The 25,713-nt window shown below is 42.1% G+C and overlaps 1 protein-coding gene across 2 annotated transcripts in view; it reads right to left on the minus strand.

Moving 5' to 3' along the window:
* LOC149264223 (putative serine/threonine-protein kinase At1g54610) overlaps positions 1 to 25,713 on the minus strand; it is a 179,571-nt gene that overhangs the window by 39,597 nt on the left and 114,261 nt on the right. Inside the window, exon 4 of one of the 2 annotated variants that reach the window (XM_089427766.1) lies at positions 25,471 to 25,674. In XM_089427766.1, coding sequence (XP_089283892.1) covers positions 25,471 to 25,674 — 204 coding nt within the window. Of the gene's footprint in view, positions 1 to 25,446; positions 25,675 to 25,713 lie in introns of both variants that reach the window. The other variant, XM_089427765.1, reaches the window with a different exon arrangement.

Here is a 25,713-nt window from a genome sequence, read left to right on the forward strand (position 1 = left end):
TGGTTGTTACAGAGAATCACAGTGGTATCCAATGTAAATCCAAACAGCTCACTGAAGAGCTTTCGCAACCAGACTGCCTCACACGAGGTTATGCTAGCAACAATATATCCTGCTTCGGCGGTGCTCAAAGCTACCGACTTCTGCTTCCTGCTCATCCAGGATATCGAAGAAGATCCCAAGGTGAAACAGTACCCGGAAGTGCTCTTACGGTCCACCACACTGCCTGCCCAATCAACATCAGTATATCCAAGTAGTCTCACATCTCCGGCAGTGTATCTTAATCCATGAGAGATTGTGTCCTGAAGACATCTCAGAAGATTCCTGGCATCAATCCAGTGAGGCTCAACCAAATATGAGCTCACAATGCTAACAACAAAACATATGTTCGGACGGAGGTTCACCAAGAACATTAATGCGAATGAGTTTTTGAAACTCAGAGGCATTTCCCAAGTCTGGTCCGACATCACTACCATATAACTTCTAAAAGTTAAGATCCTCGAGGTAGTCACAGGCTTGCAGTCCATCATACCGAATCTTTCCAATATATTTACCACATATTTTCCTTGAGATAGGAAAATTTCCCTTGGCTTCTGCCACACTTCAAGTCCTTGGTCCTTCATTTCAAATTCAGAAGCCATCTCCCTCTTACATTTGTGAATGAGAGGGTTTGCACCTGTTAGAAAGAGGTCATCCACATACAACACTAGTATGAGAGGCTTGTCATCTTCAACCTTAAAGTAAAGGTTAGGACCAGCTTCACTCCTAGTGAATCCCAGCTTCATCAAGTAGCTATTGATCTACTCATACCATGCTCGGGGTGCTTGCTTCAGCCCATAGAGAGCCTTCTTCAACCTGCATACATGAGATTTTCAATCATAAATCTCAAATCCTTCAGGTTGCTCCACATAGACCTCTTCTTTGATCGAGCCATGCAAGAACGCAGTCTTGACATCCATCTGATGTAGGTTCCATCCTTGTGAAGTGGCAAGAGATATGATCGAGCGGATGGTCGTATATCTGGCAACAGGTGCAAATATCATAGTCTATACCTCCCTTCTGGGATAAACCACAAGCAACAAAATGAACCTTATACTTTTCCATACTTCCATTCGCTGCATGCTTTATCTTGTAAAGCCATTTTGAAATAACAATTGTCTTGTCCTAGGGTCTGGCAACTACTTCCCAGACATCATTCTTCATGATAGACTCATATTCTTTGGTCATAGCATCCTTCCATACTTGATGCTTGACGGCATCTGAGAATGATGGAGGCTCATTTTGTATGATCGTGTTCATGATGGTCAGGTATCCCTAATACCTATTAGGTTTCTTACTTTCACGGAAAGTTCCTCGTGGTGCAGCATGTCCTTCAGCATCATCAAGTATCCCCTAAGCCATGAAGGCGTCTTCTTAGAAGAGGAAGGCTCATGTGGAGGAGGATCAATCGGATCCATGGGTTCTTCTACATCAAGCATTCATTCATCATCCTTTTCTTTCAGTTCCCTGGTGTCGGCTTCTTGAGAGCTCCTCAAAGTTGGAAGATTGTTCACCTTGCTGAGAGCCATATCTTCGACAAAGGTGACATCATGACTAATTATGACTTCCCTTTGACCGGCTACATAGATTCTATAGCCTTTAGTATTTTCACCATAGCCCACGAAAATTCCCTTCTTTCCAGATGCTCCCAATTTATTTCTTTTCTCTTTCGGCACATGAAAGTATACAGGGCTTCCAAAAATTTTAAAATGAGAAACATCAGGTTTCTTACCGGTGAATTTTTTTCTTCAGGAGTCTTGGAACCCCAATGCTTGATGAGGGCATCGATTTTGTACATATACGGCAGTGTTTGCAGCTTCAGCCCATAGAAACTTAGGAAGACTTTGATCATGTAGCATGGCCCGGACAGCTTCCATAATTGTGCAGTTCTTCCTTTCTGCCACATCATTTTGTTCAGGAGTATATGGTGTAGTAGTCTCCCTCTTGATGCCAGCCTCTTTACAAAAATCATGGAACTCATTAGATTCATATTCAGTCCCATTGTCAGTTCTTAAGATCTTGATTTTCTTTTCGGTTTGATTCTCGATTAGGGCTTTGAAGTGTCGGAACCAAGGGAACACTTCATCCTTCTTTTTCAAGAAGTATATCCAGGTTTTTCGAGAATGTTCATCTGTAAAAGTGAGATAATATGAGTATCCTCCCAAGGAGTTCACAGGCATCATACCTGATATGTCTGAGTGAACTAGTTGTAATATATCGGAGGTCTTGCTTTGACTTGAAGGGAATGGTCCCCTTTTGAGCTTTCCTTCGGCACATCCCAGACATACACCTTCTTTCTCTACTTGGAATTCAGGCATCCCTGTTACCATCTATCTTACATCGGGTAGAGCTTTGTAATGAAGGTGGGCAAACCTCCGATGCCAAAGTTCGGACTGAAGCGTTGTGTCACAAGACATGACACCTAGCGGACTTCCACCGACTTGATATACTAAAGCCAAGAGTAAAGGCATATTTAACATTATTTTTCCATATACGTACCTTGCCATCGCTGAAGGTTACCTTGTAGCCTTTGTCTTCCGTTGCCGAGATGGACACTAGGTTCTTTTTGAGGTTACGTGCATTTCATACATCCTGGAATTTCTAGCCTTCTTGAATGCTTGTCCTCTTCCTTGATTCCCAGCTCTCCTCTTACCTTTGCTATTGAATTTGTCATTCCTTTGATTGCCATCAGAGGGATTTCGAGTTGCACCACTGCATACTGTACCATGCTTCTCTAATCATCATGCTGCCCATGTCCATGATTTTATCCATCATAATGCTGCTCAAACTAGTGTGCATCATCATCATGCTATCCTATATGTCCATGATCTCATGTTGCCCTTTATGTCCATGATCTCATTTACCATGATGCTCATGACCTCATACATAGTGACTTGCTTTATCGCAAATGTAACATCATCAATTTTTTCTAGCCTTAGGTCCAGCCTTTCCTTTTGATTTAGTCACGGAATTATTTCTTTTCTTTGCATGAGAAGAAAAAGCAACAGGAGGACCTTTAGGCAAGGGCATTTCCTGCTCTTCTACCCTTGTTTGTTCTTGAATGCATCTAGCCATTAATTCCTCGAAACTAGGAATTACATTATTGTTCAGAAGAGTAGTCCTGGACACATACCATTCAAATGGAAATCCTCCAAGAGTTGTGAGTGCCATTTCTCTGTCAGTAATGGTTTCCCCAATAGATAGGAGATCGTTCTTGATCTCGGTGATTCTTAAGAAGTATGCTTGCATACTTTCATCTTTACCCTTCTTGATTTCCCTCAACTTATTTCTAAGAAACAAAACTTGATTTGCATCATTAACTTTAAATAAACTCACCAGTCTGTCTTAGATTTCCTTGGAGGTGTCTAGATCAGAGATGTAGGCCACCAAGCGCTTGTCGATAGAGTCCCGGATGATCTTTTTTGTTTTGACTTCTCCATTTTTCCATTTGTTCCAGGCAGCAGCAGATGCATTTGATGAAGGCTCAACAATATTGCCTCTTACATGGTCCAGCACTCCTTGATCTTCAAGGGTTAGATCGATAGACATCTTCCATCCGTGATAGTCAGCGTTCTCACGGAGCTTGTCTTCGGCAGGAAAGAGTGTTGAGGACCCCATAGTTCTTGCCAATCTTCTCTTCAATGATTGCTCTTGCTCTTGCTCGAGCTTTGTCTTCACCTCGGCTCTGATACCATGTTAAGTTATGGTATGTTCTATGCTTATAACAGTTTACTTCTTTTTCTTATTATATTCCACCGATTAGCAATCACATGTACATAAAGTAAAGTGCGGATAGAACATTAAACGATCGACAGAAAACAAGCCAAGACAAGAGACACAAGATGTGGCGGCTAGCCAGGGACAAACCCCACAATGTGTGGGGAAACCCTTTGATCAAATCTTCTTTTATCTTCAATAATTCAGCAGAGAGAAATAGTACAATAAATCTGATTCATATCAGCAGTAGCAAACCCTAGATCAGTAGCATCAGCATTAGCGGCTTCATTATCAAACTAGGGCAGACCATATCTCACAAACCGACAGTCCGATTGACTTCATTCCACCACCAAAAGTTTCGGCTTCCAGAGGAGGTTCAGATGAACCTACAGTGCAGTTCAGATGAGGAGATCTTCTAGACCACACAAGTCAATCTTTACTTCTGCAGTTGCAGCTTCAGTTTCAGCAGTTTCTGGCTTCAAACTAGGGCAGTCGATATCTTGCAAACCGTTCGTCGGATTGACTTCATTCCACCACCAAAAGTTGCGGCTTTCAGAGGAGGTTCAGATGAACCTACAGCGCAGTTCCAAAGAGGAGATCTTCTAGGCCACGCAAGTCAATCTTTGCTTCTGCAGTTGCAGCTTCAAATTCAACAGCTTCCAGCTTCACATGTGTGAGAGAGAGAGACCCATTTCAGCACAGTAGAGAAGAGACTCATATCTGCGCAGTAGAGAGAGAGAGATGTGATGAGATGAGTGAGTCCAAATGAGGAAAAGTCCTCTTATATTTATACACAACGTTGGTGGGTGAATAGATGCGACTATTGGGCTTCTGAGCCTACATGAGTTGTAGGTCGGCTTGATAATAATTCCATAATCAAAATAAATTCATATCTCCATGAATACTTATCGAAATTGGATGATCTTTATATCAATCCTACACCTCTCGACGAGATGAATCTAATAAAAATATTATCAGCCATGAATAAGATGACCCACATGAAGTTTTGCCCTGGTTGCCAATTTTAACACAACCAACGGACTTTTATAACTGTAATAGGAGAGCTGTTATGACAGCAGAGAGAGCCTCATTTTCTTCGCACGTGTGACTGTAAGAGGCCCTAAGACAACACTATTAACTATGGTTTTCTTCTTTCCTTCTTCGCTGCAATAGAGGCTCCTTCTTCGTCCTTTTTTGTACCCTATACTTGTCCTATTCCTTTGCTGATTTCAGAGTTGAATTGCATTGCTTTGGACAGGTGGAATGACCCTTATATATAGAGGTATGCTCCTTCTTTAGGTCGACTTGAGGCTGACTTGATGAATTGAGGCCGGCTTGACTTCTAAGCTTCGGATTGGTTCCTTTTGTGATGTTGTTGCATGGAGGAGGCTTGTGACTTGGCTTGGAGGTATTTCTTGGACTCTCATACATAAATATACATGGTGTAACATGTCCTTAAGGGTCTTCAACATTTCTTTTGACTCTTTGACTTCCCTATAGCATTTTGACATGTGCTAGACATATGCAATGAGCAAGAAACTCATTGATATAAATAACAAAAATAATATTTCTTTTCTTTTATAAATACAAAGATCAAAATTGCATTTATGAAGACCGAACCTAGTTACACTTTCTTCAACATTTTTATCATTCTTAAGTTTAACAAAAATAATATTTCTTTTCTTTTATAAATACAAAGATCAAAATTGCATTTATGAAGACCGAACCTAGTTACACTTTCTTCAACATTTTTATCATTCTTAAGTTTCTTAATTTGTGTAAGCAGATTTTGATTATGGTTCCTGAGACATGAAAGTTCTTCAACTTCTGATTCATTAATTTTAATTTCTAACATTCTAATTTCTTCCAGCAACATTTGATTAAGGCTCTTCATGTGAGAATTTTCTTGATCTTTTGTTGATAGGGTCTTCTGAAATTCTTTCTTGATATCTTCCTTTTCTTGTTCTAATCTTTGATAACTTTGTTTCATAGACTTGGACTTCTTGAGTTTTGCAAGTAATTTATGGCTGATATCTTTTAAGCAAGAAATTTATTCAATTTTATTCGTAATACTTTTATTAAATTCTTTTTGCATCTTCGATATTGACTTTTGATGTTTTTGTGTTGAGAAATGAATAGGGCTTAGATTTGAGTGATTTCTCTTTAACTTGATAACTGCTTGTGATCTACTTTTACTTTTCTTTATAGTTAGCTTATTCTTCTCTTATTATTGTGTTGTTCTTATCATCAAACAACTACCAAAACATGAAGATCAATAGTACACAACGACACAAGATGTAGGTTGCTAGCCAGGGCCAAAACCTCACCTAGAGAGGAAAACCAACAAAAATCTCCTATCCTTATAGATTCTTCAAATGATAATTTCCAAGACTTCTAGACCAAGTCAAACCTTCTTGAGAATATGCTTCTTCTTACCAAGTCAAATCAACTCCAAATGCACAACTTCGATCCCCAGAAACAAATTTCGGCCCTTACTACAGACCTACAATTTTCGACCCCCTGCAACTTCGCACGTGTGGATGAATTAGGGCTTTTTAGGCTTCTTCCTTCGCTTGGGTTGTTTCTTCTTCAAAGGCTAGTATGTGATGAAATTGACTTTCGTTCCTTGGATTCCGTCCCTTCTTTGCTGCTTTAGAAACTTCGACCTTGTAGTTGCAAAAACCCTAGCCTCTTTTGCACGTGTAAGAGATAGAGAAAAAAAAATGGAAATTCTTGTCTTTCTTCTTTCGTCTAGACCTTCGGTTTCCTTCTTGCTTCTTGTTCTTGCTTTCTTGAGTAAAATTAGTGAGTGAGTCTTGTTACCCACCGATTGTGGGTGACACCCATAGGAGAATTTGTTCTCTTAGATTGTCTTCAGTCAACAACCAGTTGCCCCTTGCAACCCCCAAATAGCTCAATGTGCCACCATCTCCGCCACCTACGCCAGCCATTACGCAACCTCGCCCATCTGTCATGATCATATGTTTGAAGGTGGGCCTTCCAACCTTGAAGGTATGGCTTTCATTATGTAGTTGGGTATTTTTGCTTACTTATTATGGACACTTTTGGGCATGGATTAGTGGGGGGATTCGACGGAAAGAATGGGCTTGGTCTGTACTCTTGTCCCGTTGTCCAACTTGGTGGTTAACCTTGCATCCTATGTTGGAAATACTAAGGGGGGGTAAATCAGTATTTCTTTTCAATTGTTACTTTTACCAGTTAGATCACTTATATTTAGAACACAAAATGAACAATAGGAATAAATGCTTTTATTAATATAATCTTTACAATGAATCAAGTACAATATAGATAGGGCTCCAACCCTAGATGAAGACACCCAGGCTCCAACCTGGGATGTGCCAAGCACCTACTTGGACTTTCCAAGGCACCAACCTTGTCAATTCTGAGGCACCGACCCCAAGGACTCCAATCCTATATCTTCTTCTTCAGGCACCGACCTGGATTCTTGAGGACTTTGATCCTCTAGGGCTCCAACCCTATCCTTCAAGGCACCAACCTTGTTTGTTCAAGGCTCCAACCTTCTTGGCACCAACCCTCAACCCACTGTTGTACTTTGTCTAGATATGTTTGATAGAAAATTCATGGCTCCCAAGGTCTTCTTTACCGAGCCCTGTCAATCTTCAGCTTCCCTTCACTTAATCATCATGTCACATCATCAATGACAACCTTGTCCCATAGAAGGTGTCTCCACTGTCCTTCATGGTGAATCAATATTCTTCAAAGTTAATCCATGAGGGTTTCAATCACGTATTAAGGTCTTCAAGGCTACCTCCAAGATGTCTCCAAAATTGCCTCAAGGTATCAATAATCAAGTCTAAAGGATGCCTTCAAGACTGTGTGTATTTTGTTCCAAAATGTTGCATCTTCAAATCAAGATATAGTCTTTAAGTTGCTATCACAGGTCTGCAAATAGTCTAAAACAATGATTTTAACAAAGCTCTTAATGTAGGTCTAAGAAAAGTATTAATCCAAAAAGGTGTCGCTACAAGTCTTTAGAAGAAATACAAGTTTCTTCTATATTGTCACCATAGATCCTTACATAAAGGAGGAGCCACCACAACCTTCGAAAAGGGTTCCAAAGGTCTGCAATTTGTTCACTGGTCCAAAGGTCTAGAATAAGGCCTCCACCATAGATTCACACAGTCAACAAATTAAGCCCTCAAGTGTTGCAGTCCACCTTAGAGAGGCACTTCTCATGCCACATTGCCTTGTAAGGTTTTTTCCTTCCTAACGCAACTCTTGAACACCTCCAGCTGCTGCAATTCATACTGTGCTATAGCTTTGTCCAACTTCAGGTGATTGTCCATGTTTTTTAATTGTTGATCCGAGTTCAGGTGTAAGGAGCAATTATGAGCTTTTAGCAAAGTAGGTCCGAGCTATTTGTAGCAGATCTGAGCTTCTTAAACAACTCTTCAAAGAGGTCTGCAATCCTAAATTGAGATCACTGTTATGCCCATATCACCGAAATCCTTATCCAAAAACAAGAGGAATGGTGTAGGTCTTATGGAAGAATTATGCCTCAAAGATAGCAAAAAATATTTTTTAATGTCACTGATCCTTTATGAGTGATAGAAAAATGACTACAGTTGTATTAAATGCACTACCGAAGGAGTGGGGTAACTTTACTTCAAGTATTTATGGGAAGAAAGAAGCTACTCCATTCCAGGATCTATGGTCACTGTGCAAGATTGAAGAATCTAGACTAAAGGCCAAATCTGATGTGGGAGCAAGTGAGCAAAATCAAGCTTATGCTACAATGACAAGAAGAAAAGGAAAATTTGGGAAGTCTAATTCTCGGAAAAAGAAAAGGAACATGGCTAAGATCCAATGCTATGGGTGTCAAGAATATGGACACTACAAAAGAGATTGTCCTAAGATTAAGAAGGACAATAACAAAAGAGGAAGAGAAGAAGCTCATATCACTGGAGAAATGGAGGAAGTTGAAAAGAAGAAGTCCAAGATACAGGAAGTAAGAGATCTCTACTATCACTGCGATAGTCTTCCTCACGTAAGTTCTTTTCAAGTTCCTAAGTCTTTTGTTGTAAGATATGGCTATCATGATTCACTAAATGGATGCATCAAGGCATCATAGAAGCATTGGAAGCAAGAGCTTGGGACATCATCATAGAGGAGCATGAAAGATGGTTAGAATCTATGGAAGTCAAGGATATAGCTCTTGGGAATCTCATTGGAAACATAAGTGGCAAAGTCATCTAGTTCAAGGTTCATCATACATTTGTCAAAAGGAAACATCTGTTAGTGGGGATACTTTAGATCCTGAAGATTCTCTGATGGAATCTTCATTAAAAGGTTCATCAATCATGAGGGGAAGCAAGTGTTTCATTAAGGATTCCAAACTTGTGGAATTCATGGGATGATGGTATGATGACATAAAAGTGAAGCAGATCAAGGGATTGAAGCTTTTTCAATCAAGGAAGCTTCTGCAGGAAGTCTAGATGACCCAAAGGAAAATTGAGGCATGTGTGCTTACATTTGATATTGTAGAAGTCATGTCATACGGTTGCAGGTATCATGGATCAATGCTCTATCTTGAGAGCATAATCAAAGGAAAGATCTCCTCCTTCGAAGGAATGCAGAAATGCATGGGTCACACATTCACTAGATGAAATCAACATAATATGTCCTCATATGAAGTACGAGGAGAATGACTACAATTGAGGAACTCTGATTGGAAGCTCTTGGGAATGAAATGCGTGAAGAAAGGAAGGAAGAGATCATGGGATATGCAACCATGGAAGAAGACAATCAACATCCAAAGAGCAAGAAGATTTGACTAGGATATCTCCATATAAGATATGAAGATTTTGATGGAGTCTGAAAAAGAAAGAGACCCTTAACAATATATATATCTTTGGGAGATGTGTCGATATGTATGCAGGATGTTGATGCAAACTAGAAGTTGTCATGATGAAAGACTATCACAAAGGTATTGTTGATTTTAATATTCATTCCTTTATTTCTGAACAAAAATCTAGATGGGTTTATGCAAGGCTGCCAAGGGAAGATCTATGGATGTCTTCCACCACGGATGCACATGTAGTAGGATGAAAAATCCTCAAGTGATGAATGTACTTTTCTTAGCTTCTGCTGAAATGGATTGACCCCTTCTTTCATCAGAATCACATGTTGCATCATTCGCGTGTCGTACATCTTCAGATCATCATATGTCCACGCGAACACATCACGGTACTGTTTGAACAAATGGACAAAGGCTTGTTGCTCCTGCTATGTGCAACACGTACCGAGATTGACGAACTTCGGATCTTGTTCTGTTCCCAAGTTTATTTGTTCGTGCATCATGGTGGAACTGTGGGCTCTGTTGTTCCTTGGCCCCTGAAAGCGGTTATGCAAGTCATAGAGCTTCTCTAGAGATACCACACTCTTGGGGATGAGGTTGCCTTTCTTGTCATGCGCCCCAGTTTGCAGAGATTGTTCGTGCTCATCTTCGTTAATCGCTGCATCTTTGAAGACGTCAACATTGGCCATGATGTGCAGTATTTGTTGATCATCGTCAAAAACACGTAGATTAGTTATGTTATCAGGGATAGAAGGCTTGTACAAAATTTCAATAGTAAATCTATCCCTAAGTGGTGACATCCTAGAAGCTGCGTTTGCTAAAGCATTGGCAACTGCATTACGCATTCTTGGCACAACAGTGATATTGAATGCTTGGAAGTTAGAGATTAGTCGCCATACCTCTTGCTGGTAACTTTTGAGATGAGGTGATAAACAATGTATGGTGTTACATACCTGTCGTACCACGATTTTTGAATCACCTACCACTTTGAGCGCAACAACATTAAGGCTGATGGCCTTTTGCAAGCCCAACACGAGTGCTTCATATTCAGCAATGTTGTTCGTGCACTCGAACTCCAAGCGGCTCGAGATCAAATGTTTCATGTGCTTTGGGTCAATCAAGACACACCCGGCTCCAGAGCCATCCTGTGTCTTTGATCCATCAAAATACATGGTCCATAACTCATCTGTACACGGACCGTTTGACGCACTTGTACTGCTGCTACTGCTACTAGTGATACAATATACTGTACAAGTTTCATTTCCATCAATTGGTCAAGGAAGGAGACCCAACTGCGTGTCCGGTGGGGTTGGAGTTGGCTGTGCGAGATGTTGATTTGCGATAGCATCGGATGTGCTCTAGCCATGAAATTTGGTGGAGAGGTTGGGGCACATGAGATCTCCAATACCCAAAAAGGGTTTGGGCAGTTTCTAAACAGTTTAGGAGATATTAAAATAATTAATATTTTTAATGGAGCCCCTAAGTCTAAACTTAAGGAAATTAAAATATTAATGTGGATTAATATAAAACTGTGTTAGAATGGTCCAAAAGATAAGGATCAAGCCAGATATAATCTTAACCGTTGATTAGGGAGTTAATCTCGGCTGTTGATATGTCAACGAGAAAAGTATAAAAGGAGGCTTGAGGGTCACTTGGAGAGCACACCAGATGATCAGTAATTCTATTCTCTAGAGCGGGGTTTACTAAGAGAGATAGAATCAGTGATCAGGAGAGCAGATGAGGGGCATTGAATACAGAGAAACAGAGAAGGCAAAGATTGTGTCAGGAGAGCAGTGCAGCAACCAAGGAGGGTGACGTAGAACCAGCAAGGGCTCACGTAGGGTCACGAAGAGGTAGCGAAGTGTTGTGCAGAGCACCAGAGGCTCCCTGATGCAGAGACTCCCAGGGACTGACGCAGGGCCTCCTGGCGCTGACGCAAGACTAGAAAGGCTGATGCAGGGCTAGCGTGAGACAGAGAAGAGCTGACGCAGTCCAGTTTGGGCAGACGTCGGGGTTGCAGAGTAGTTTTTTGCTGAGGAGCTGCCAGAAGGATTTTCCGGGGTTTCAGCCAAGAGATTTCTCTCAAACTATGAGGTATAGCTGCTAAGGAAATTCTCTGTTGGGTAGGCCAATTTTGGCACCCAGATTGTACTCTGATATTGCTTAATGAGAAAACCCTCAGATAGCTACACCGGTTTTCCCGAATTGGGTTTTTCTGGGGACATTGGTCCAAAAATAATGGTGTCATGTGGTGTGTTTGTTCTTGTTTCTTTTAGTTGCTGATCTGTAATATGTTGAACATGCACTGGTGTTTATTTTCAGTATTTACTTTGTAAATAACTTGTTAAAGAAAAATAACAAGTAGGTAGGAATAAATCAGAAAAAGTGCACGAAGGGTTTCTAAGCTAAGCAAACTTAGAAACTTCAACATGGTATCAGAGCGTGATTGCAAATCACAAGAGGACTAAGAGACATCAGTTGAGCGGAGCAATAGCAGCAGAAAACAGTTGTCCTGAGGTGACAGAAGTTGTTTCTAGCAGCACAGAGGCCAAGAAGTGTGACGCAAAGCTAGCCAGAGCCACGCAGAAGAAGTCGGGAGTTGCGTAGAGCCTCAGAGAGGCCAACGTTGCTGATGCAGAGGGCCAGAGGGCTGACGCAAGGCATCACAGGGCTGACGTAGACCCATCTGGGGTGATGCAGAGCCAGCATGAGGCAGAGAGGGGCTGACGCAATTCACAGAGAGGCAGTTGCTGGAGTCTAGAACGCTGCAAAAATATTCCAGAGTGGAGCTGGTGAGGTACTGTAGTCAGAACAGTACCTGACAGAGCAAGACCAGAGGAGTTGTTACCAAGGGTTTGTAGCCGACAAACCTGGATCATCAGTGCAATTGCGCAAGACGATCAAAGTAGGGGGCATCTCGACAAGCAGCAGAAGGATTTCCAGTAGGGAAATCAAGACTCAGAGGGAGTCCAGAAGAGAACTTCCAGACGAGAAGTAGAGACTCAGAGGAGTCGAACAGAAAACTTCCAGGAGGGAAGTAAAGGAGCGTCATGGCACTACACGGGGTAAGAGACCAGGATAAACTGGACGGAGCATCGAACTTCGCAGTCTGGAAGGCCAGAATCTTATCAGTGCTTGACAGGAATCGTGTCAAGAACTTCGCCTTGAAGGTTATAGCTATCCAGTCGACCTTAATGATAACGACAAGTACGAAGAGGCGATGGCGAGGGCTAAGTGCATTATCCTTCACGAGGTCAAGGATCATGTGGTACCACATATAGCCAAGAAGGAAACGGCAGTTGAGATGTGGGAGGCTCTCAAGAACCTGTACCAACATACTTCTTTGCAGAGAAGAATGTTGTTCGAGAACCAAATGAGGTCATATCAAATGAAGAAGGGTCAATCGATTGACACCTTCCTCGGAGAACTAAATGAGATCCGAGACCAGTTGACTGCTATAGGAGTGACACCGAATCAGGAGCTTATGGTGAGGACAACCCTGAATGCTGTCTCAGAAGATTGGGAAGTGTTTGTCCAGAGTATCCTGGGCAGAGGGACTCTCCTACCTTGGGACATGATGTGGGCAGCGTTTCGCCAGGAAGAGATTAGACAACAGTCGAAGACAGGTAGCAGCAGCAAAGGGATCAAGGTCAAGGAGGAGGAGGAGGAGGATGTGGCCCTAGCATCTGAGGGAAAGCAGGAGAAGCGGAAGAAGAAAGATCTACCCAAGATCAAGTGCTTCCACTGTGGGGAGATGGGTCATTATGGGACCCAGTGCCCAAGGAAGAAGAGTAGGGGAGAGTCTTCTGAGACTAAGGCAGTTCCAGCATGGGCAGAGAAGGAAGTTTTGACAAACGATGACTGTGCCATGAGTGCACACGCGCCACTTGAGCGGAAGTGGGGAGACATCGAGTTGTAGTCAGATAGACTACAGGCGATGAGGGGCAGGATCCTTGAGGTACCCAACCTCTTGAATTAAACCTTGCTACGGGAACCACGACGAGAAGTAGCAGGACTGGCTGAGTGGGTAGAGACGGATGCAGATGGGGCGACAGAGACAGCTACAGTGCAGGAGTCCCAAGACAGCATAGAATTGGCAGGCTGCATCAGTGTGAGAGGCACAGGAGTGTTGCACCAGTGTAGGACAGCACAGAGAGTTCTGCAATGGTGCAAGATGCAGGGAGTTGTTGCAGCAGCGCAGAGATCAGAGAGGGAGCACTTGTCAGCGGCAGAGGGAGCTTCAGCATCAGTGGGTGTTTTTAGCCCAACAGGGAGGTCAATTGGGAGATCAGTTACTTACTTCTCAATAACTAAGTTGCAGTGTAGCAATGGGCGGCACGATGCAACATGATGAGAGGAGGTGCAGTGCGGATGTAGTGCCAGGAGAAAGGACCAGTAGCAGCACGGATGCGGAGGGAGCTATCGTATAGATGCAGCAGTAGCAGTGGCAGAACCATGGGTAGCAGTACAGGAGGCAGCGGTGCAGAGGATGTTGGGCAGGAAGGCCTAGCATCAGCACAGGGACCGACGCAGGATAATCAGGGTGATACTCAATGAGGAGTATTACTAGAGCACACTCCTCGTTAAGAGGGAGTGTTGATTTGCGGTAGCATTGGATGTGCTCTAGCCACGAAATTTGGTGGAGAGGTTGGGGCACACATGAGATCTCCAATACCTAGAAAGGGTTTGGGCAGATTCTAAACAGTTCAGGAGATATTAAAATAATTAATATTTTTAATGGAGTCCCTAATTCTAAACTTAGGGAAATCAAAATATTAATGTGGATTAATATAAAATTGTGTTAGAATGGTCCAAAAGACATGGATCAAGCCAAATCTAATCTTAGCCATTGATTAGGGACTTAATCTCGGTCGTTGATATGTCAACGAGAAAAGTATAAGAGGAGGCTTGAGGGTCACTTGGAGAGCATACCAGATGATCAGTCATTCTATTCTCTAGAGCAGGGTTTGCTAAGAGAGATAGAAACAATGATCAGGAGAGCAGCTGAGGGGCATTGGGTACAGAGAAATAGAGAAGGCAGAGATTGTGCCGGGAGAGCAATGCAGCAGCCAAGGAGGCTGACGCAGAGCCAGCAAGGGCTCACGTAGGGCCACGCAGAGGCAGCCAAGTGCTGCGCAGAGCACCAGAGGGGCCAGCGCAACTGACGCAGAGGCTCCCAGGAGTTGACACAGGAGGCGCAGTAGAGGTGCCAGCGCAACTGAAGCAGAGGCTCCCAGGAGCTGACGCAGGGCCTCCTTTGGCTAATGCAGGGCCAACGTGAGATAGAGAGGGGCTGACGCAGTGCAGTTTGGGCAGATGCTGGGGTTGTAGAGCAGTTTTGTGCTGAGGAGCTGCCGGAAGGATTTTCCGGGGTTTCAGCCAGGAGATTTCTCTCAAACTGTGAGGTATAGATGCTAAGGAAATTCTCTGTTGGGTAGGCCAGTTTCGACACCCAGATTGTACTCTAATATTGCTTAATAAGAAAACCCTCAGATAGCTGCACAAGTTTTCCTGCATTGGGTTTTTCTGGGGACATTGGTCCAAAAATAATGGTGTCATGTGGTGTGTTTGTTCTTGTTTCTTTTAGTTGTTGATCTGTGACATGTTGAGCATGCACTGGTGTTTATTTTCAGTATTTACTTTGTAAATAACTTGTTAAAGAAAAATAACAAGTAGGTAGGAATAAATCAGAAAAAGTGCATGTAGGGTTTCTAAGCTAAGTAAACTTAGAAACTTCAACACGAGATAACACCCTAGCGTTGTTTCCAAGAGGCAGTTGTCGAACATGAACTCTACGAAATCCAACGATTCGTTCTCACCATTGAAGGGAGTAATATTGTGTCTCATGTATCTCTCGGATAACACCCGGATCTGATTGCTTATGCCCTGGTACGTAAGCCACAAGTGTGATCAGTCTGTAGCAAAGTACCCATTCAACTTGTTGGACCAGTATCTTTTGAGCAATAAGCCATATGCTTCCGGTATGTCCACAATGACAATGTTGATGCACTGATGAACTCAATCATCATGAGATAATCAGATGATCACATCCCAAAGTTCACCAATGGCTGGTACGCATGTCTGATCAAGTTGGATGATCTGCGTAGATGTCTTGCTCCATTACGCATTGATATTCTTGGCGATGGACAGTGGCATGACGTTGGCTGATGTGCCAAAATCAGCCAAACAGTTGTGAACATTGCAGTTAAAGATTTCGAATGAGAGAAAGAATGGAGGGCAAACAGAGTTTGCTTCTTCCATCTAGAGTGTGTTGAGCACAGTTGTGAGTGAACCGGGAGATGTGCTTGCTCCCTTGCTAGTAGAGGTTGCGTTGTCTACAGATGTTTTCCCCAGTGCACGCAGCAGAATATCCCGCTGACTTTGAATCTTAGCTAACTTGAACAAAGAGATGTTTGCACGAGTTTTCTTCATATCTTCCACAATGTTGTAGTCAAGAGCGGGTAGACTCACCGAGATGTCCGAGGTCAGACTCGTGTTTGTATTGTCCGGCGAAGTGTTCGTTGTTGTCTTCCTGGGCTTGCTTTGTGCTTTCTGCTTTTGGACGGTTGGTGGATCAACCTTCCTCAACAGTTCAAGATTTTCTCGCATTTCCCCAAATGTAGGGGGAGCCCCTTGACTTCTGAGATTGTATCGACCATTTTGCTTTTGGGGCTACTTCTCGGTGTTCGTTTTTTGCGTTGCTTGTAAGCACATGTTGATCACCTGCCCAATGCTTGGTGTCTCATCAGGTGCAACATCTTCATCATCATTTGTGTCTCTCGGCTGGCACTACGTACTACTTACTACATTAAGTGCACGGCTACATATTGAGTCTGCAACTCGTTTCCATTCCGAACAAGTCCCTTTCAAGTGATCGTCTTCATGGAATGAGAAAAATCAATGTTCACGCACAGTTCCAAGTGGAACACTAGGTTGGAGCTCTGCACAGTTTTAGTCGGGAAACGATTGTTGCCTGATGACATGCTTCCTTTCTGTTGTCTGGGAGGCCGGTTGCTCGCAGATGTGTCGATCATTCATTGTTTCAGCTCAGACACCTCTGTTGTCAAGTTCTTGACAAGATGAGTAAGGGTTTCAATGTCACTTGCTTCCTTGTCTTTACCCTTGCTCGCCGCAGCCTGGGGCTTCCTGCTCGCATATCTAGAGTCCTTTGTTGGTTCATCATCCTTGATGTCTCCAATTGTGCGCAGGTCTTTCTCCACAACAATTGCCTCATCATAGTTCTCTAATAATGTTGGTTTCACAGCTCGCTTGACGAACTGCGCAATATTGGTTGGCAGTGCAGACATATAGTAGTTGACAGTGATGGAGTCATGAGGTTTCGTGTCTGCTGCAAACTTGTTCAATATGTGAAAATCCTTTGATTGAAATCTTTTACCTTTTCTTTTGACTCCATCTTCAAACTGCCCAACTCTTTGAGCAACATAGTCGGGGTCTTGTCATCAGCAATTTTTTCCAAAAACATTTGTTTGAACATACCCCAGTTATGGATGGAGTTGACAAGAAGGTTGTGATACCATACTATTGCACGGACATCCAAGGTACACGGAAACAATCTACATGCAACATCGTTGTACCGTACCTCGAGTGTCTACAGCTGTAGGTAGAAGTTGTCCAAGTGATCTTCTACCTTCACTATTCTGTCAGGGTCATACTTTGTGAGCATTCTCTCCGAACGCTTTGGCATCCTGTGCAAAGCACTCGGGAGAGCCAATGGTCCTTGAGTCATCCATTCCAAGTTTTGGTCAGCCATGTCTTCTTCTTCTTCGCCCTCCTCCTCTTCTTCATAATATGACGGTTTTGGCTCTGAGTCTGTTGGTTCGTCTCCGCCTCTACCTCCTCCACTGCCTTCCCCTCCGCCTCCTGTATTGGATTCTAAGCCCAAGATCACGAGAGTGTCTCGTTCTCCCTGTCGGAAGGCTAGAGGTTCCTCTCTGTTCTCAACAGCTTCTGCCAGACCTTCAAGTGTGGCAAGAACTGCTTCTTCCACCAATGATACAACAACTCCTATGGGAGTGGTATTTGGTTTCCTTGATGCATATGGAAGATCTTGTATTCCTGACATCAGTCCGACTGCTTTAGCAAAGTGACGGGTGATGGGAGGACAAAGTGGAGGTGCTGATATGAAATTTCGTGTTCACGTCTGGGAGATGAGGAGTAACCAACTTCAAAGTTGCGCGTAGGTGAGAGGGAGTGAGAGTTATTGCATTGACCAGATGATTGATGAGTCGGGGTGAGAGGACATTCAACTATAAACAACTGGAGGCCCTCCTTCTAGCGCCGGAATTGTTGACGATGTTGGACCCGCCAACATTCAGGGGATCTCCCCATTGTGAAGTCCCAACTAGACCTCACACCATTTGGTGTAGGAGTCCCATCCAGTATGACGGCCCAGTTGCCATTGTCTTAAAGGTTTTCCTTAGCTCTTGCTTGTCAGCACATGAGTGGTTTGCTTTGTCTTCGAACAGCGAGGTTAGTGTGCCTGGTGAGTGCTTAGTGTTACTTATGTCAAGGTTCTTTCACCGCAAAGAGAGAGGGTGGGAGTGAGTCTGAGTCTCAAGTCAAAAGGGAATAGTCCCAACTCTGTTAGAGACACACAACACAGCAGGACATAAGTAGCTTCTGGCGAAGTAGTCCACACGGATGCAGCAGTGACAAACACACAGTGAACGGATAGCACGTACAACACCCAGCGGAATAGTCCACACGAGTGCGACGATCGTTATAACAAGTTTATGAGAATGGTTCTATCGAGTGTCCAACGGAATAGTCCACACGAGCGAGACAGCGTTAACAACTTATACAACACATTTTCGAAAGCATATGTATTAGAACAACCGAAATAGTTCAATTGTCTTAATACAGGTTAAAGCAACATGCATTACAAACGTCCAAAGAATAGTCTTACAAACGAATACAATACATGTTGTCCTGTTATCAGGCTTCTGAATTAAGAGAAAGTTCCAAGACACATCAATACACCATTACATCACCAACCCTGATAGGGGGGCATTGGAGCCACTGCTCGCTCCTCAAAAAAAGACTACAAACTCTCAAGGCTATGTGGGAGGAGCCAAGGTGAAAAGTCTTTTGCATGTACAAATGAGCAGTATATATAGCCAAGGGTGAAACCAACCCTTGTGACTGTTCGATTTCCCTCATGACTATTTGACTTACATGACTCTTCAACATTACATGTGGGTCTCTTGGACTTCCACGTTACATTACATTGATTACAACAGTTTGGCCCACAATACTTATGTGGCCGAGATGACTCATGACATGACTCCACACGACAGACCTGATATGTTCATGCTGCTGGTGGTGTCCATGTCGAGTTGTTGAGTGATGAATTTGCTCTTGGTGTATCATAGCTTCACCTCTGCATGGCAAGGTGTGCGGGGTCTTCAACGGTCTTAGTGTTCGCTTGATGTTGCACATGCATGTCTCTCCTTCAATTGTACTTGGCATGCTCCATGTGTTCATCCATTCGTCATCGCGCCATGTCTCGTCCATGTACTTGTATCTGCAATCACTCATGACGAGATGACATCAAATCCAAAATTCTCCTAGTCTACCATGATGCATTATCTTTCGCTTTTGGGTGCAGGTGATCGGCAGAGAGGACAAGGCTATGAAACTGCGCAGAGCACATTTCAGGCCGGGATGCGGGCTCCAGGCACTGTCAAGGAAAATTGCACAGAGGTCACTAGGAGGCTGGGATGGGCAATCCGGATCAGTAGTGACTGTCTGCAGGATCTGGCTCAGCTGAAGGGCAGATCTGCGCAATTTTTCCAAGGAGAGAGTGCAGGCAGCAGGGAGGACACTGGCAGTGAAAATTGCGCAGATTCTCCGAGAAGGTTGGCAACGGGTTGTGAGAGCTTGCTGGGAAAAACTACACAGAGTTGGGAGGCTGGCCTACAGGACATCTCTACGCAGTTTCTGGGCTAAGAAGGATGTTGGGCAGCTGGGAGACAACCCACGAAAACTGTGCAATTTTCAAGATGAGCGGCGAGTCGACTGACAGGGTGACTGGCTGACAGAACTATGCAAATTTCGAGGACAACGCAGTGACAGGCAGCAGGTACCTATCCTTCATGTCTACGCAATTTCTTCAGTTAAAGGAGGTGGGCATGCTTGCAACTTTTGTGCAATTTTTTTGAGTGAAGCCTGGGGCACTGCCTGGTCAACCTCTTTGGTTGACCAGCTGGAGGCTTGATAGCTTTGCTTGCAGGCAGCGTAGATTGAGATGGCTTGCTGAGAAACTTTTGCATTGTTCTGGGTGTCAGTTAGTAGGGTCAACTCCAGGATTGCGCAGTGCAGATTACCTAGGAGGTAGCCTCAAGCTCTACGAAATTCTAGGCAGCAGTACATGATCACTGAGTGTTGAGACTGCGCAGTGTAGCTCAGTGGAGGTCCAGCTGTTGGTGGTCCAGTCAACAAAGTTTCAACAAAATGACTAAGTGTGTGAGTGAGTGAACTTGTGCATACACGCCCTTGCGAACACACTCAACACGACTCGACGACAAGACACCTTGAACCATCAAGACAACATACACTCAGTGTGACTAACCGGCAGGTGCAAGCGACAAGTGTGACACTTGAGATAGATCGTTGAACAACCGTGACAACACTTGCGCGACATTGCATACAACTTCGTGTGTGAGTGCGACATATGCTTACATAGTGAATACAACGTGTACACATAAAGACGAACTTTGTACATAGCTAGAACATGGCTGCAAGCATGACATTGTGACCAACATGCTAAAAGATATCCAGTGAATGGTCAAGCAAGGGTGCAAAGACTCAACACAAGCTCATGGGATGAGCCCGAGTGCTTGCAAACATCAAGGAAAAGCCTAAGGAAGGCTCTGAAATTGGATGCAGGCCAAAATTTTGGAGGGTGTTGCAGCCGCTACAACAGGCTTATGCATTACTATTTGGGACTAGAAGTCTAGCAAGGACCTGATGAAATTTATTTGGGTCGAGGAAAGTACGTGATCAAAATTTTGAACAGGTTTGACATGATGGATTGCAAACCTATGACCACTCCAATGATCAAAAACTTGAAGAGACTAAGAAGTTTAGAATCTAGCCCTGTGGATCCTTCCAAGAATAGGCAACATATTGGCTCATTGATGTACTCAGTGAATGAACTCGTCCATACACATGCTTTGCAATAAATGTTCTCAGTCAATTCCAAGTGGAGTCGAAGCATGATCATTGGGTAGCAGCGAAACATATTCTGAGATATCTAAGAGGAACCATCCACTATTTCTGAAGTACGATAGAAGGAATGATGTCAAACTGATTGGATATATAGATTCCGACTGGGGAGGCAATGAGCAAGATGGAAGGAGCACTACCGGAGCATGTTTCAGTTTGGGATCCTCCATGGTCTCATGGATGAGCAGAAAGAAAGACACAGTTGCTTTGAGTACTATTAAGGCTGAATATGTTGCAGCCTATGAAATAAGAAAAGAAACAGTATGGTTGAGGAAGCTGGTATCTGACCTGTTTGAAGGTCCGATGAACCCTACAGTGATACTTTGTGATAACACCAGTTGTATATGTTTGTCTGGAGATCCAATGTTTCATGAGAAGACAAAGCATATAAACAACAAGTATCACTATATTCAAGAGCTAGTGCAAAATGGTGCGTTGCAAATACAGTGTATCTCCACTGATGAGCAGGTAGTTGACATATTGACAAAGTCACTTCCGAACAAGAAGCTTGTGTCCTTGAGAGACAAGCTTGGTTTAGTTGATGTATCCTCCCTAATTGAGAGGGAGAGATAGACACTACATTCTTGTCTTCACTTGGGAAGAAAGAATGGAGGATTGGGTAACCATCTGGCATTCGATACCCTTAGAGAATGTGGTAGGGCATTCAAAACAAAAGTAGTCGTGGACCAATATTCTTTGAGGACTAGCTACCTGAGATAAGCATAGTCCAATGGAAGGTCATACTCAGTGAACAATGGTGGAGTATGTACCTCGAGGGGCAATGATGATGATGTCTATAAATCATTGGTCTCACCAGCATTGTGCTCTGATCTTGTAGAGAGATAGAGTTGTTAGTCAAGGCCTTGTTACGTGACAATGCTGGTTAAATATGATGCTAGACAGATGGGTTACCAATCCAACTCTTTTATGAGATCTCTTCAGATTGAGAATGACCATGTACCTCTTATGAATACCTCCCTAGTTAAGAGGGAGTGTTGAAAAATGCGTAACTAGGTTCGGTATTCATATTTATGAAATGTATTCTTGTAAATTATAAAATGAAGAGAAATTATTATTGGAGCATGGGTTTCATGCTCAAGTTCTTTTATTTTATAGGTCAAGAACCCATTGAGTGCTTCTAGGGTTTGTCCTAGGCTTAAGAGTCATTGTCATATATTGAAGACCCCATGGGTACATTTTATCTTGTAAAGAAATTTTTGTTTCTGTCTTTAAAGTGTCGAAATTCCCTCCAAGGTCAAGTCGGCCTAGAAGCTGTCAAGTCAGCCTACATGAAGAGCCACGTCTACCCTTAAAGAAGCCTATATATAGAGAGGAACTCATCCTCCATTAGACACACTCACTCACATCTCTTTCTATGTGAAGAAGAGGACAAGAAGAGGTCGAAGAAGAAGGACAAAGAAGAAATCGAAGGAAGTTGAAGTGCTTGGGCTAGTTCTCTCTCTCTCACGTGCAAATCAAAGTTAGGGTTTCTGCGTTGGGGCTATCTTTGGTTCAATCTTAGAGGAAAGAGATAAAGGAAGTCAAGCGAATGTCACTTAGGGTATCTCACTAGCCCTAAGTCTCAAGGAAAGGCAAGCAAAGGGGAAAGGAGGCCATACGAAGAAGATCGAAGTCTTATTGAGGAGCAGCAACAGTTGCTGGGAGACAGAATTTTAAATCTAAAGTAGGAGGCCTAAGATCTTGCAGTAGGAGGCCGAGTTGATCTTGATCTTAGAGGGTATTTGTCTGAGTCACTAGGTCATGGTATTCGTCAATTGAAGGATCTATAAGAAGAGAAGAGTATTAAGGGTTTTCCCCTCAAGAGGAGGGGTTTTGTCCCTGGCTTGCAGCCAACATACTATGTCAATGTTCTTATTCTTTTGGTAGTTGTTTGATGTATCTCACACTATAATAATAAGGAACAAAGCTAATAAGGTAAAAGGTAACACAAACAGTTATCAAGTTAGAGAGAATTAACATATTCATTGCCCTATTGAATTCTCAACACTTAGGCCTCAAGTTTCGTTCTCTAAACCTCTTATTTTTTTCATTGTCTATGCATTAAGCCAATAACTTTAAAACACTGAGGTTAAATAAATAACCTAATGCTTCCTTTGCGATAATTGTCATTAGCAAATAATTTTCTGATTGAGTAATTGCTGGTACTCTAGCTCTCTTTTGCCATTTGGTTAAAGCATTATGGATCTTGGTTAATCATTAATCCACGTTTGGCATTTGTAGATTAGTGAACACAATTGTTAAAATTGTTGGGTAAAAGTATTTGCAATTATCTCATTGATTAAATATCCAAGCAAGCAAATATTTTAATGTTCCTGGTTCTATGATTCTTGTGCAGTGCTCAATTGGAAGAGCATTAGATCCATCTAAGTTCTCTTGAGTCATATCTCTCATATTGGTAATTTCCTAAGAGATTAATTAAGTAATTTCCATCTTCATTACATTTTGTTAGCACATTGGCAATTTAATTTCTTGAAGTATATTTACTGTCTCTTGTGAAGCAATTGCAATTGTCATCTTGCATCTAATCTTGCAAGATATTGTATTGTGAGCTCAACTCATAATTGCAAGATATTGTATTGTGAATATCATAATTACTTGTAAATTGCTCTCAGATTGTTAACTGCTTATATCTCTGATTGTCTTGATCCTTTCTAATGTTTCCTTGCAGCATTACTTACCTTATAGATTGAAGTATTATTGTGCAAGTTCTTAATTTATTTGAGCATGGGTTATTAAGGCACTGGTCTCTTATTTTCCATCAAAAGTGATGTTTGGATCTAATTGAACATATTTATCTTAGATTGTTCAATTTAATAGCCTAACTGGCCATCGAATCTTAATTCAAGTTATTTAGGGAAGTGATTGCTTTGCCTCCTTGTCTCCTAGAACTTCTTGTTCCAACAAGTTTTCCATTTCCATCTACCTTTATGGACTACCCTGCTTAGCTTGTCTAGGAGAGAGCTAGAATGGAGTGAATAGAGATTAGGGTGACACCCCTGCTCTGAGCATTGCGCCTTAGGTGTACACTTTGGGCGACAACATGTACCTTTTCTATTTTCTCTCATAAAGTGATTTTTCATCTCACTTTAATATTAGAAAAGTACACTTACTACTTTACACATAAAGTCACTTTATAAAAGTACAAATGATTTTAATATTAGAAAAAGTAAATGGTACAACACTTACCTTTTTTACCCATGACATTAATATAACTCATAAAAGTCATTGAGTCAAAAGTAATTAATATGTTCACTAGGCTAAAAGGAATGAAAGCCTAGTAACACCTCTCCTTGGTACTATTCTCAACAATATCTAGATGCCTCGTGATGATCATTTCATGAGATACACCTTTTTATTTTGATGCAATTTTCTTTTATCTTATTAAGGCTTGTGACTAAGGAGAGTCGGGACAGATATCATATTTCAGTGTCGATGCTTGATGTACCACTTGGCATCTTATACATTTTATATAGTAGTTTTATCTTCATATTTATGTGACAATGTGTTTGTTTGATGTTGATGTTGCATTAGAAGTTTAAAATTTTGAAAAAAAACGATCCTTTTTTATTTTTTAAGTTTCTTGATAATTTCCCCAATATTGCCGATAATTAAAATTTTGGACCCCAGCGATAAATTGTCGATAACAATAAATGTAATATTGATTGTCACTATGATCTGCTAGGCAATTGCCTACGGCTTGTCTATATAGTTTTACAAATGCATTGCTCTAGTTGGACACAGGTCAAGGTAACAGAAATCCGACTAGCTTGTTGTTAGGTTTAGGAAGACGTTGTGCCATATCTGGACAACCCAATTTTCTTACCATTGTGTAGGAAGGGACTTTAATGCTATGCCCTTTTCCCATTGTTATATAATAAAGGGGTCGAGTCAAATTCAATCAATCTTCTTCCATGGGATGGGCTACGACCATGTGGTGTCAAAGTTTGGTTGGCCACATAATATTCCATACAGGCTGACTTGGCCACTACACATACAATTCAAAAGTAATCACCACACACCCACAGAGCTTGACTAGGTCTGCATCCATGCTGACCTTGTAACACGAGGTTGCTTCCCTTTATGTGTTTCAGCTGGAGATGGTGGTACTGTAACACAAACAGCATATATAGTATAGTATCAAAGGTGAAAAAAAAGTTAAACGTGGTTGAATTTATCTATGAAGTTTTTCATAGCTAATTTTTTATGCCTAAATAATAAATACATTAAAGTCTCTCCCTAGATACTAGGCGTGCACAGATATTAGTAAAATTTCAAAAGGAACAAACTCAATTCAATCAAGAATCAACTGGTCCATCATATTGTATAGAATGCATTCCAAACTAAATTTTTCCAGATAAAATATTTTTCTACATGTATCACAAACAAAATGGCACTAGCTTTGAATGTAATTTTTTGTATGACCACGATTAGATGGAAAAAGTACTCATATTGAAGCATTAGATGGCTATTTTTTAATTTTCTATGCCAAATATATTTAGCACTACAAAGTGTAAAATAACGTTAAGAAACTAACTACAAGGCCATCACTATATATTAGGAGCATATGCACGAAATATGGTGCTTACTTCACTCTTAAGGGCCCCACTTGCCTCTCCACGATGACCAGGTTCTATAGCAAGGAGAGTTTCTAACAAGGCCAAAGCTGATGGAGAGAAATCTTTGAAAGCCTCAGCAATGCAACTTTTGTAAGGGTGTTGTGGCTTGAATATGGTTGCATGTGGTAATTTTGATTCCTTCCAATAGTCCTCAGATGGTGATCCACACAACTTAAATATTTTGTGCAGTTGTTCCACCTGAACATTTCAAAAATTGTATGCCAATACATATTTTAG

Source organism: Pinus tabuliformis, chromosome 6 (genome assembly GCF_031772625.1).
Source record: "Pinus tabuliformis cultivar Carrire ecotype Pingquan chromosome 6, CPIR1, whole genome shotgun sequence".
Classification (NCBI taxonomy): domain Eukaryota; kingdom Viridiplantae; phylum Streptophyta; class Pinopsida; order Pinales; family Pinaceae; genus Pinus; species Pinus tabuliformis.